A 13054-nucleotide genomic window follows, 5' to 3' on the forward strand; every position below is an offset into this window, starting at 1 on the left:
CCATAATTTTTGAGATAAATTCTTTTGGAACTATATAGGTTAAAAACGATGATGGGAAAGTTGTGAGGTCTTCACAGATGCCTAGAGCAGCTAGGAAGGATAACTCAACATGTCACCAGAAACTACACCTGCCAGGGCACAGGGCACCCACCCTAAAACACTGTCCGCAAAGTACACCTGTACGGAGGAGCGGCATGGTGTAGCAAGCTTGTCTTTCGTACACCCCAATTTTTATTATTAGCAGTGATCTGCAGTTTAGCTTTCACAAAATTATTAGAACTTCTTAGTAAATAAAAAAAGTGAAATAAGTGTCCTAAAACATGAACTGAAATGGCATTTCTGTGAGTGTACATGTCTCTTGTTCTGTTTTTTTTCCCCCCTATAGTAAAGCCATCAATAAGGCCTATGAGGAGTATGTGTTATCTGTTGGGAATTTAGATGAAAGGATATTTCTTGGAGAGGATGCTGAAGAGGAAATTGGGACTCTCTCCAGGTGTCTGAATTCTGGTTCAGGAACAGAGACAGCTGAAAGGGTGCAGATGAAAAACATCTTGCAGCAGCACTTCGACAAGGTGAGCTGGCCAGGGCCAGGAGAGAGGAAATGCAGGAGCAGATGTGCTGGACGTTTTACATGGGTGCGTGTGTGTGTGTGTGTGTGTGTGTATGTATGTAGTACTTCCTCTAGTATGAAAAAGAAAACGCTGGTCATACTTAATTGAAAAAGTTGTCTCTGTGTTTACTGATTTAATTTTTGTTAACATCAACTTCCAAAGTTTTGGGGTAGATCTGAGAGAGCATTTAATATAAATTTAAATGAGTGTATCATGCTGATAGCTCTTGGTTTTGAAAAAATGGGCCAGTAACATGCAGTCGTTACTTCTTGAACATAGTAGACATAGAAAACGTCAGTTGACCTGAGGGGTGCCTTCATCTAGACACTAGAGAAACTGAGAATCTGTAGTCTTTAGGAAAATTCTGTTAAACTGAGTTTCAGGATCATGGTGTTATTTCTTGCATACACTTAGGGTGAGTGAGACTAAGTTTCCCTTCTGTTGTGAGATGTTCACAGAAAATATACAGCTTCTGAAAAGTGCTTCCAGCGGCAGTGTGGATAATTCCAAGGGGTAACTCACCTGTAAGATCAGACTTAAGACTGGTTTGCTTATTCATTCAACAAATATTTTAAAGGTATTCTACATGCCAGATAGTGTCCTGGATACTGGGGATACACCAGTGAACAAAACAGCCATGAATATCCTGTTTTATATTCCAGTGTGGGGAGATAGATAACCAAGCAAGTAAATATGTAGGACATCAGATGATGATATATGAAGAAAAGTAAAGTAGAGTAGTAGTACAGAGTATTGGGGAGAAGGGAGAGTGAGGGGGCCTTGGGCTGCTAGAGATGGGGTGGTGGGGAAAGGAGGTGACATCAACAGATGTGAAGTGAGTGAGGAAGCAAGTCATGTGAAGAGCTGGGAAATGTGGTTTGGAAGCCCAGAGAACAAGTGCCAAGCCTTGCAGTGGGAACATGGTTGGCTTTTTGGAGGAACCGTGAGAATGCTATGTGGTAGGAATAGAATGAGTGAAAGAGTGATTAAAAAGTGAGGGTCGGGTGGGCACAAGGGACAGGAGGACCATATAGGGCTTTGGAAGCTGTAGTAAGGATTTTTGCCTTTCCCCTGATTGGGAGGAAAGCCATTAGGAAGGTGTTACGGGAAACAGTGACTGAATCAGTCTGATTGACATTTTTAAAGGTCTCATGAGGAGGAGGTGTTTCAGGGGGCAAGGTGGAAGAAGGGAATTAACAGGCTGTTGCAGTTCTGGTGATAGCTCACGGTGGTTTGGACCAGAGCAGTGGTTGTACTGGGGCTCTGTTAGGGAGAGGACACCCACAGGATTGCCTGATGGCTTGGATCCAGAGAAGGAAGACAGTGATGACTCCAATTCATAAATGGTGTGAAAGCTGAAGTCCTTACGAAGGCCTCCACGGTCTTCAGTGATCCAGCCCTGCCGCCCCTCTGAATCCATCTCCTGCCAGTCTCTTTCTCACCCGCTGCACTCACGCCACATAAACCTCTGTTCTCATTCCTCACATATGCCAAGCATACCCCAACTCAAAGCCTGCGCTCTTGCTGCTTCCTCTGCCTAGAACATGTTTCTTCGAGATATTCATGTGGTTTACTTCCTCACTTCATTCAGGTCGCTGATAGACTGACCACTGTACAGAATAATAACCACCAGCTTCCTCCCCAGCCTTCAGCACTTCCTTTCCCTCTTACTCTGCAATTAGTGTTCCTCTTAGTATTTGTCACTGTCTTAAGGCAAGTGGGTGTGTAGAAAGAATTGTCTTACAGTAAGTAGATAGATACAAAGATAGAAAAAAAAATTGTTTGTTAGGCATCTCCCTGCATTAGAATATCAGCTTCATAAGGACCGTGATCCATGCTGTCTTCAGTGCCTGGCGCATAGTAGGCATTCCTTGAATAGTTACTGTTGACATTTATTCAGGGGGAAGAGCAAGTCTAGGGGAAAAAACCCAGAGTACGGGCATTAGGATGGTATGTTAGTTTGAGATGCCTTTTTTTTTTTTTTTTTTTTTTTTTTTTTTTTTTTTTTTTTTTAGGTGTCCTACAGTGAAGTCGAGTAGGCAGTTTAGATATACAAGATTGGAGTTCACAGCAGAGGTCAGGGCTGGGTGTGTAGGGTCTGGAGACATCAGGATATAGGTGGCTTTTAAAGCCATGGAATGAAGAGAGGTTACCTGGCAGTCTAAGCTGATGGAGAATAAGAGAGGTCTAAGGATAGCGGGGTCTCCAAGATTTAGAAGTCTTTACTTGGAAAAGGAATATCCTAACATTTAAAAATATCAATATTTATACCTGAATCAAAGAAAGACTCCTTGATCGGAGTACACAGGAAGCCTTAAGCCCAGAACTAAACAGTGCTCCCAAGAAGCCGCAGGCTGACGTTGGGGACCGTGGGCAGAAAGCTGTTTGTGGTTGTCCTACCTTGTTCCCTTCGCAGACGCACTGCTCCCTGTGGCCGGTGTGAGATGCTGCTGGCTGCTGTTGCTTTCCTGTACATGGGCAAGGAAAAAGCACTGGTTCTTAGGGAGGAAGCTGGGTAGAGCAGGGAGTAGCCTTCTGAATGTAGTTAACCTACCCAGATCATCTTACTGATCTAAAAAATTTATAGAATTAATTTCTTTGAAACCAAGTGGAAGGAAGTCTTGGCTCTATCCTGTTTAAGTCACAGAGGAAGCATATAGATTTCTGTCTGTATGGTGATTTTCTGTGCTTATCTATATCGCATTAAACTTGAATAGTTTGTTGTGCCGGGTGAAAATTTTGCTATGTGTTTTTACAACTATCTCTAGAATAAGTATACTTACTACATCGGGCGCCTGGGTGGCGCAGTCGTTAAGCGTCTGCCTTCGGCCCAGGGCGTGATCCCAGCGTTCTGGGATCGAGCCCCACATTAGGCTTCTCTGCTAGGAGCCTGCTTCTTCCTCTCCCACTCCCCATGCTTGTATTCCCTCTGTCGCTGGCTGTCTCTCTCTCTCAAATAAATAAATAAAATCTTTAAATAAATAAATAAATAAACTTACTACGTAGGGAAATATAGTTTATCCTGAATATTGACAAACACTCTTAAACTGTCTTAACCCTTCAGAGTTTATTAGAAAAAAGTAGAAAAGATGTTTCACTAGTATATGTATTCATGCTTAAATTCTCAGACATTAAGTCATATAATTTTCGTATTTATATTCAAGAAAGTTGACTTAAATGTATTTCCCTGAAGGTCTGTCTCCTTTAGGGGGGAAAGATGGATAGATTCCTGTAACTAAAGGTAAAGGAGGGGCAGGAAGGCTGAAGCAAGCTGTTTGTTCTGTGTCAGGCTGTGTTTTCGTCCAGGAGGGTTGTTTCGTCCCACCTCTCTGAAGCAGATTTGATGATTTAGGTGGGCTTTTGTTAAATCATGGAATTCATCTGGGCCAGGTTTAATTCACTGCTTTCTTTTGTTAATCTGAGAGTAGTCAGAAAAAAGTAATAGATGGGAGCTGTGGAATTCTGTGTCTCAGAGATGTTCTTAATATAAGATTATTGCTAATTTGTGTCTTTCAGCTTAGGTTTGAAGTAGGGATACTAGGGAACTATGCCTTATCATAAAGGTTTAACTTTTTTTTTTTTTTAAGATTTTATTTATTTATTAGTGAGAGAGAGCATGAGTGGGGGAGAGGGAGAAGCAGACTCCCTGCTGAGCAGGGAGCCCCGTGTGGGGATCGATCCCAGGAGCCTGAGATCATGACCTGAGCTGAAGGCATTTAACCGACTGAGCCACCCAGGCTCTCCTTAAGGGTTAAACTGTTAAGAGACAAACTTCCTAGTTGGCTAAAATACAAATTGTCCTTTCACACATCTTCACATGGAGGATGGTGGCTCCCAGTGGCGTTGTTACGTTTCAGTTCCAAGAATGGTGATATTTGAATCACTGAAATTTATCGATAAAGTCTGATTGGTTTAAATTCTCATTTGTGAAGTAATTGAAAGTCATTCTGACCTAAAATAATGTTATCTCCCTCTTTACCCACCCCCCCATTTAGTCTAAAGCACTTAGAATCTCCACACCACTTACCGGGGTGAGGTACATGAAGGATAATAGCCCTTGTGTGACCCCCGTGTCTACGGCAACACACAGCTTGAGCCGTCTTCACACCATGCTAACAGGCCTTAGGAATGCACCGAGTGAGAAATTGGAACAGATTCTAAGGTTAGTTTGAGCCCTTTTTGCCTTCTAAGATTTGATTGTTGACCATTTTCTGTTATAATTTTTTAACTTTTAGTGCCTTAATTCACTCATTATTAATCGTATACCAGTTGCATGCGCAGACCCTGTTGTTAGTCTGTGGAGGACATAGTAACGTGGGATGTATGAATAGAAGGTGATCATTTTTCCTCAGTATCTTGTGTGTTCCAGCTGTTATCACAGAAGACCATAGAAATGGGTGACTTGTAAACAACAATAATTAATTTCTAACAGTTCTTTGGGCTGCAAGTCCAAGATCAAGGTGCCAAGATGCAGTGTCTGGTGAGAACTGCTTCCTGGTCTTTTTGCTGTCCTCACGTGGTGTGAGGAGGCGAGGGAGCTCTCCAGGGCCTCTTTTATAAGGGCACTAATCCCATTCATGAGGGCTCCACCGTCATGACCTAATCGCCTCCCAAAGGCCCCACTGCCAAATACCATCACATTGGGGATTAGGTTTCAACATAAGAATTTGGAGGGAGAGCACAAATATTCAGCCCACTGCACTCAGATTTCTTGTATGTAGTATAGGAGACGGTAACTAACAACACTACACTGTAGACGAAAGCACCAAATTGTTACCAACTGTTTTACCTTAAGATTTTAGGGAAAGAGGGATCAGTAAAGATGGGAGTTGTCAAAGGACTCCATGAAGAGGATTGGACCCGAGCATATTTCTGAGGGGTGGGTCAGATTTGAAAAGATAAACACTTTCATTCATAACTAATGTCAAACTGCAGTAACTTCTGTAGGCTCTATAGAATACCCTTACCCTGAAAGCGAAGGTAACTGCCTTCAGTCCTTTCATCTGCCTAAGACTGGTGGGAATAACATTGAGCTTTAGTGAAAAGCATAATAGACTGAATCTTATGACCTGTGCATAGTTTTTGCAATTTATTTGAAAAAATTACCTCCAAGGCCCCTCCTAGTTCTAAAAAGTATAGGATTTGTTGGCGTAGACCCTATAGGAGCCCATTTTGTTTCTGGTGGTATAGTGTAAGAAGGCCCAGTATACACACTTCGTAATTTTTTATTCACAGCTGGACTCATTAAATACCATGAAGTCTGCTTTATTTATAAACTTGATTGTGATTAATACCCCGTAGGCTATGGCTGTATGGCCTCTTCCTAAGTCATGTTTCTCACACCTTGTTTACGTAGAATACAGAAGCATTTTATAAATACATTTTAGAAGACTGACTGATAATCTACAGATGTCTTTAGAATCTCTAGGCGTAGCAGCTTCTTTAATCTTAAACACCATTAGTGGGGTTAAATATTACCAGTAAATATTAGGTAAAACCAGAGTCCTGTTTTCTGTTAAAAGGTACCTGTGTGTGTTCATAAATAAAATTCTGCTTGAATCTGATATTTAGTAGCTAACTCTAGCGGGATTATAACTGATTTTTCTTTGTAATTTTCTAAACTTGCTAAGCTTTTACAGTGAGTATGTGTATTTGTGATCAGGATAAAAACATAGTTGCTTCAGCACGGTCATGCTGAGCTAGCATTGGCACCTGGAATTGGACAGGGCTACAACCTCTGCTGTGCCCACCACTTCCCACGACCTCTGGGCCAGGGACCCCCACAAAGTGTACGAGCTTCAGGCCTTCGTGAAAATGTGTAAGCAGGATCCGAGCATTCTGCACACCGAGGAGATGCGCTTCCTAAAGGAGTGGGTGGAGAGCATGGAGGGTAAAATACTACCGGCTGCTCCTAAAACTAAATCACAAGAAAATATCAAGAAAGAAAAAACAGATAGTAAGAAGGCAGAGGAAAACATAAAGGCAGACAAACCATCAAGTGAGGAAAGTGGTCTAGAAATTGACAGTGAAGGTGTGATTGAACCAAATACTGATGCCCCTCAAGAAACAGGAGATGACAATGTAGAGATGACTAGGGAAATGATGGATCAGGCAAATGATAAAAAGTGGCTGCCATTGATGCCCTAAATGATGGTGAACTACAGAAAGCCATTGACTTGCTCACAGATGCCATCAAGCTGAATCCTCACTTGGCCATTCTGTATGCCAGGAGAGCCGGTGTCTTCATCAAATTACAGAAGCCAAATGCTGCCATCCAAGACTGTGACAGAGCTGTTGAAATAAATCCTGATTCAGCTCAGCTTTGCGAGCGGCAAGGGAAAGCACACAGACTTCTGGGCCACTGGGAAGAAGCAGCACATGATTTTGTCCTTGCTCGTAAACTGGATTATGATGAAGATGCTAGCGCGTGCTGAAAGAAGTTCAACCAAGGGCCCAGAAGACTGCCAAACATCAGAGAAAGTATGAGTGAAAAAGTGAAGAAGATCAAAGAAAGAGTGGAAAGGGTTAAAAAGGTTCAGGAAGAACATGAGGGAGCCCAGAAGGAGGAGGAAGCCAGATGACGGTCAGGAGCCCAGACTGGCTCTTTTCTGGGCTGCTTTCCTGTAGGGATGCCTGGAATGGCAGGGAAGCCTGGCCTCAATGAAATTCTTAGTGACCCAAAGGTTCTTGCCACCACGCAGGATCCAGAAGTTACGGTGGCCTTCTGGGATGTGGCCCGGAACCCAGCAAATGTGTCAAATATCAGAGCAACCCAAAGCTTATGAATCTCATCAGTAAATTGTCGAATTTGGAGGTCAAGCATAGTGCCCTTCAGATGAATAAAACCCTTGCTGAAGGAAAAAACAACTTAGATCACCAAATAGATATTGCAGTAATACAGTGTACCTCTGACCTTCTCATGGAGAAAAAGCTGGGGTGCTGTGAAGAGAATCCCCACCCCTCTGCCCCATGTGCAACCCAACCATTCTGTAGTGATTTCCCATTGGGTATTCATTCATTCACATAATGTTTTCCTACCAGGAACTCCTACTAGGAATTTTAAACCTTAAAAATATTTAAAAACAAGCCAAAAGGGTGTGTTAATCCCTAAAATAAACAAACAAACAAACCTAAGACGATGTTACAGAGGCCCACGTGATAATTTGTATAATGCTTCTGCATTGAAAGAATATTGCCTTTCTAATTAAAAAAAAAAAAAAAAGAAACCAATGAAAGAAACCTCATTTTGGAGGAAGAGATGTAGAGTGCCAGTAATGGCTTGTATGAGTCTGTAGTGTAGTCATATACCTCCTCGTTCTGTTTTCTTCCAGGAGTTCCTAATGGGGCTTGTACTGCCCTCTGAGGAAACAGTTGAAGGCAGTTGTGTTTGTTACCGGTGATTGCAGGTGTTAGGGTAGGTGGGGGCCGGTCAAGGCTGCTGAACGTGACCGCGGTGAAGGTGTAGCTCCACCCGAGAAACACGGTCTTCACTTACGGGGGTTATACCAGCACCTTTGATGAGGAGGTATGGGATTTCCTAGAGTAATTTGGGAAATGGGTAGTTTTTGTTCAAGGTAGCTTATATTTACAGGTTAGTAAAATTACAGAGTTTAAATAGTTTGTTACTTTGTGACTGGGAGACCTTTCAGTTGGATAATTTTTTACTCTTTTTTTTTTTTTCCCCTTAGGACGTGTTCCCGAGATCCAACACAGGCCATTGCCAACAGATTGAAGGAAATGTATGAAATATATTCTCAGCATTGCCAGTCAGATGAGGATGTCAGTAATTCTAAAGGTAGGGCTTCCCACTGTCCATCTTGTTCTCATCTTTGAGATTTAACTACATGGAGTCCTTTCTTGGTAAGTGAATCACAAATATGAAGATAGATTTAGGACTTCAGGTTGAGGGTTAGAATATATGGATGTCCAGTTTTCCTGTCAACCAAGTGGTTTCTGGGCCCTTCTCCATAGAAAATGTAGACTGATGTCTGGTGCTTTGCAAAATCTTTAGTTTCATTTGTAGAGGGGACATTATTAAATTTAGAAGTATAGTGATTCTTCAAAATATTGAGAATAAGTTCAGAAGACACAGCTGTTTCATGCCCATACCTGTTCTAGAAGTTGTCCGATGTTATGAATTAGCACCAAGTGTGAGTGGAATAGTAAACCAATTATATATACCTCTTAGCATAGAGCTGCTCAGTTCAAACTTACCAAAAAAAAAAAAAAAGTGTGACTCTTAATGGAATGCTGTTACAGTTTTTAAGTGCAAATTTCATTTCACAGGGGCGCCTAGGTGGCTCAGTGGGATAGGCGTGTGCCTTCGGCCCAGGTCATGATCCCAGGGTCCTGGGATCGAGTCCCACATCAGGCTCCTTGCTCAATGCGGAGTCTTCTCCTTCTTTTTCCTGCTGCTCCCCCTGCTTGTGCTCTCTCCCTCTCTGTCAAATAAATAAAATCTTTAAAAAAAAATTTCATTTCATAGTTTTAGAAAAATATTACTGTAACTATGGTTACCGTGAAGAAAGTTAAGAAATCTTAGGAATGATTGGAACAGCAGCTGTAGGAAGTGCATATATATGAAGTAATTGGTTGGTTTTTATTTTGTAGGCAGGGAATGGGGTAGACTCTCACTTTCTACAATATGTTCTTTGCGTGTGACTTTTGTCTTTTATTTATGCAGAAATTGCCAGCAAACATTTTCGTTTTGCAGAGATGCTTTATTATAAAGTATTAGAATCTGTTATTGAACAGGAACAGAAAAGACTGGGAGACATGGATTTATCTGTGAGTAAATCACCAATGTATTGGTCAGCACAATAAAATGTAGTTTCCTTTCAGCCCTACCCATACAAAACCCAGCCTAAACTACACAAAAGATAAAACCGTAGCTTTGAGGGAGTAAGATTGGCAGCTGAGGAAAACCGTGTCTTGAGTGTCTTCGCCTCTGGTCCCCCATTTGGTGTTTCTCAGTGAGGCAGGCCGTGTACTAGAACTCACGGCTTCTGTGGGCAAAGACTGAAACATTCAGACTCAACGTAAGTTGAGTTTTTAGAATGCATGAACTTATTAACTGGCACATTCCCCGAATAAGCCTTGTTAGGCAAAAATAAGTTGAGTATTGTCTAGATAGGACTTTAACATAAATATTCAGCCATTGCTCTTTGACCAAGAAAATTGTTTTTTCTAGATTTCCTTAGTCAAGAAATATAAATTTATTTTAAAATAAGTAGTATTTACTTTTAATGACATCAATGAAAGTGATTTTTAAAAACTATTTTTTAAAATATTTTAGAGAAAATTATAAAACTGACCGATAATTATGCTAATTTCTTGTAACTATTTACATTTCTTTTTTATACATGAAATTATGGCTATAGGAATTTAAAAGGCTGTTAAGACAAATTTTTAAATTTTTAAACATATACGGAATGGTGTATAAAACACAGCTGCAGTTTAGGGGCTAATAATAAGTGGATACCTGTATACCCACCTAAGAACCTTACTAAACAATTTTTTATTGTAGTAAGATATACATAACAGAAAATTTACCATTTTAAGCATTTTTAAGTGTACAATGCAGTGGCATTAAGTAAATTCAGTGTTGTGCAACCCTCATCACCAGCCGTCTTCAGAACTTTTTCATCATCCCCAACTGAAAGTCTATAGCCATTAAGCAGTGACTCCCCATTCTCACCTCCCTTGAGCTCCTGGTAATCTCTACTCTAATTTCTGTCTCCACCAATTAACCTGTTCTAGGTATAATCATACAATATTTGTTCTTTTGTGTCTCTCATATTTCACTTGGCATGATGTATTCAAGGTTCATCCATTTTTAGCATGTGTTAGAATCTCCTTCCTTTTCAAGGCTGAATAGTATTCAGAATATTATTCATAATCAACAATATATAATTGTTTGCCATTTTTTTGTCAAGTTGTAGGAGTTCTTTATGTATTCTGGATATTAATCCCTTATATATGATTTGCAAATATTTTCTTCCATTCTTTGGGTTGTCTCTTTACTTCACTGATAGTGTCCTTTGATAGACAAAAGCTTTTAATTTTGACAAAGCCGATTTATTTTTTTCTCCTGTTGCCTATGTTTTTGGTGTCTAAGTAGCTTTTTAATTCAAAAATAGTAAATGTTTATGTACAGATTTGGAAAATTAATAACCAAAAAAAAGCGTAGGGGAAATGTGATTATGTCTCCTGAGAGAAGTATGTACACTTGTGACCCATGACCATCTAGCCAGTCCCCTGCCTTCCAGCCATCTTTTTCTGACAGTGTCCTCTTAACTGTAAATACTGTTTTGTAACCTCTTTCCAAACATTATTATTGCCCTAAGTAGTAGGGCGTATGTATATTTTTGTTAGGGATATAATTTTTTATCAGCTGTATTTCACAATATGTAAGATTTTTGCAAGTTATTATACATTCTTTTAGTATTTTTTTTTTTTGGTAAAACATGGGCTTATTTATTAAGAAAAGTTCTGTAAGAAAGTAAGCACATACTTCTCACTAACTCACAAAGTAAGACTTCCTTTGATATTTTTATTTAACTTTACAGGGTAGCAAATGTCTTTCTTAGAGTAGGCTAATGTTTCTAAATGTTAATAACTTTGTTTTATAGGGCATTCTGGAACAAGATGCATTCCATAGATCGCTTTTGGCCTGCTGCCTTGAGGTCGTCACTTTTTCTTATAAGCCTCCTGGGAATTTTCCATTTATTACTGAAATATTTGATGTGCCACTTTATCATTTTTATAAGGTATTTTTAAAAATCTGATACTGCTGAGGAAATTGTAGATGTGACCAACTTCCTGTTGTTAGCCAGCTAATTCATTTTGCTACCTAAGTACATCTCTTCTCTTTTTAATTATAAATTTAATAATTTTTACTCTCTCTGGGGAGAGGAAATAGAGTCTTAAGAACTATTTAAATTCTTCTAAGATCGTATAAAGACCTATTTGGGGTAAAAGCTTCATTTGATTCTTCCTTTTATCTGCTATAGGCTTTTAGAATACTTTCATTTTATTGGCTAAGAAGCCTTTAAAAAAAAGTAGCAAACAAATCAGTAGCTAATCTTATATAGCAACCCTTTTAAATTTTTTATTTTAATCAATTAATTAAGTGGGCTCTACACCCGGTGCGGAGCCCAATGCCTGCCCTGAGATCAAGACCTGAGCTTAAATCAAGAGACAGATGCTTACCTGACTGAGCCACTCAGGTGCCCCAACCTTTTTTTATTTTATGGAAATAACACTGAAAAGTGTCTTTTGGAAGAAAAAAATTCTCTGTTACATGTTATGTAGAAATGCAGAGTGATGGCATTTATTTGGTAATTGTTTCTGTCTTGATAACGATTTAGTGTATAGGTTTATCTTAATTCTAATACAGTAGTCAAAATCAATTTTTTTAGTGGCATGGATTGAATGTTTAGAATTTTTGTTTTATTTATTTACTTATTTATGTATTTATTATTATTTTAAGTAATCTCTACACCCAATGTGGGGCTTGAACTCACAATCCCAAGACTGAGTCAGATGCTCTACTAACTGAGCCAGCCAGGTGCCCCTAGAGTTTTTAAATGTGAAATTTTAAGAGTAATATTTTTCAGCCTTAATAGAAAAGGCATCTTTTTTCTTTGAAAAATGTTTAAAATATGCCATTATACAAAATATTTTCTATAATTCCTACATGAATTTTGAATAATTGTTTATAAAGACAGTGAAAGGAAGACCAGCTGTTTCAAAATGGTACTATTATTTAGATTTGTAACTTTTGATGAATTATCTCTTGTATCTATAAATATGTAAAAAAACAAAATTTACCCATTTTCACACTTAAACAAGTTTGTGGTGACAAAAATAATTATTAAACCAGGGCATTTTTAAATTTCAGGTGATAGAAGTATTCATTAGAGCGGAAGATGGTCTTTGTAGAGAGGTGGTAAAACACCTTAACCAGATTGAAGAACAGATCTTGGATCATTTGGCATGGAAACCAGAGTCTCCCCTCTGGGACAGGATTCGAGACAATGAAAACAGAGTTCCTACTTGTGAAGAGGTTTGTGAAGATACCTTATCATCTTTCTGTAACAAAAGTACATCAGTATTTAGTCTGTTTATATTCTTGTTTCACGGAGAGCAGTTAAACTTAGTGTCTTCATTATGGGAAATGGGAGGGTGGCAATTGGGTTTAATATGGTACAGTCACCCCTGTATCTAAGAAAAAACCCCTAAGTCTATGAGTCAGAAATAATGTGTGATTGCTTCAAGGTTTCAGTGCCAGAGTAAGAATTCAGTGTTCTCGCTTAATTTTCTAGTGAAGTTTCTGTACATTAGAATGGTTGGTATTCTCTAAATCAGTAATGAAGACTGATTCATATTAGTGTTTAGCTGTTAGCTTTGAATTTTTTAAGCCTTTTTTTTTTTCAACTTCA

The 13054-nt window shown here is 39.3% G+C and overlaps 1 protein-coding gene and 1 pseudogene across 4 annotated transcripts in view; both read left to right on the forward strand.

Moving 5' to 3' along the window:
- The window catches only part of RBL2 (RB transcriptional corepressor like 2), a 56505-nt gene that overhangs the window by 18282 nt on the left and 25169 nt on the right, over positions 1-13054 (forward strand). For all 4 annotated transcript variants that reach the window (XM_057314082.1, XM_026494757.4, XM_057314084.1 and 1 more), the window contains exons 8-13: positions 386-572; positions 4607-4773; positions 8300-8406; positions 9295-9398; positions 11243-11380; positions 12514-12678. In XM_057314082.1, coding sequence (XP_057170065.1) covers positions 386-572; positions 4607-4773; positions 8300-8406; positions 9295-9398; positions 11243-11380; positions 12514-12678 — 868 coding nt within the window. The remainder of the gene's footprint in view (positions 1-385; positions 573-4606; positions 4774-8299; positions 8407-9294; positions 9399-11242; positions 11381-12513; positions 12679-13054) is intronic.
- LOC113251616 (putative protein FAM10A4) lies at positions 5080-8256 on the forward strand (annotated as a pseudogene).

The sequence above is a fragment of the Ursus arctos genome, unplaced genomic scaffold (assembly GCF_023065955.2).
Source record: "Ursus arctos isolate Adak ecotype North America unplaced genomic scaffold, UrsArc2.0 scaffold_19, whole genome shotgun sequence".
In the NCBI taxonomy this organism is placed as follows: Eukaryota; Metazoa; Chordata; class Mammalia; order Carnivora; family Ursidae; genus Ursus; species Ursus arctos.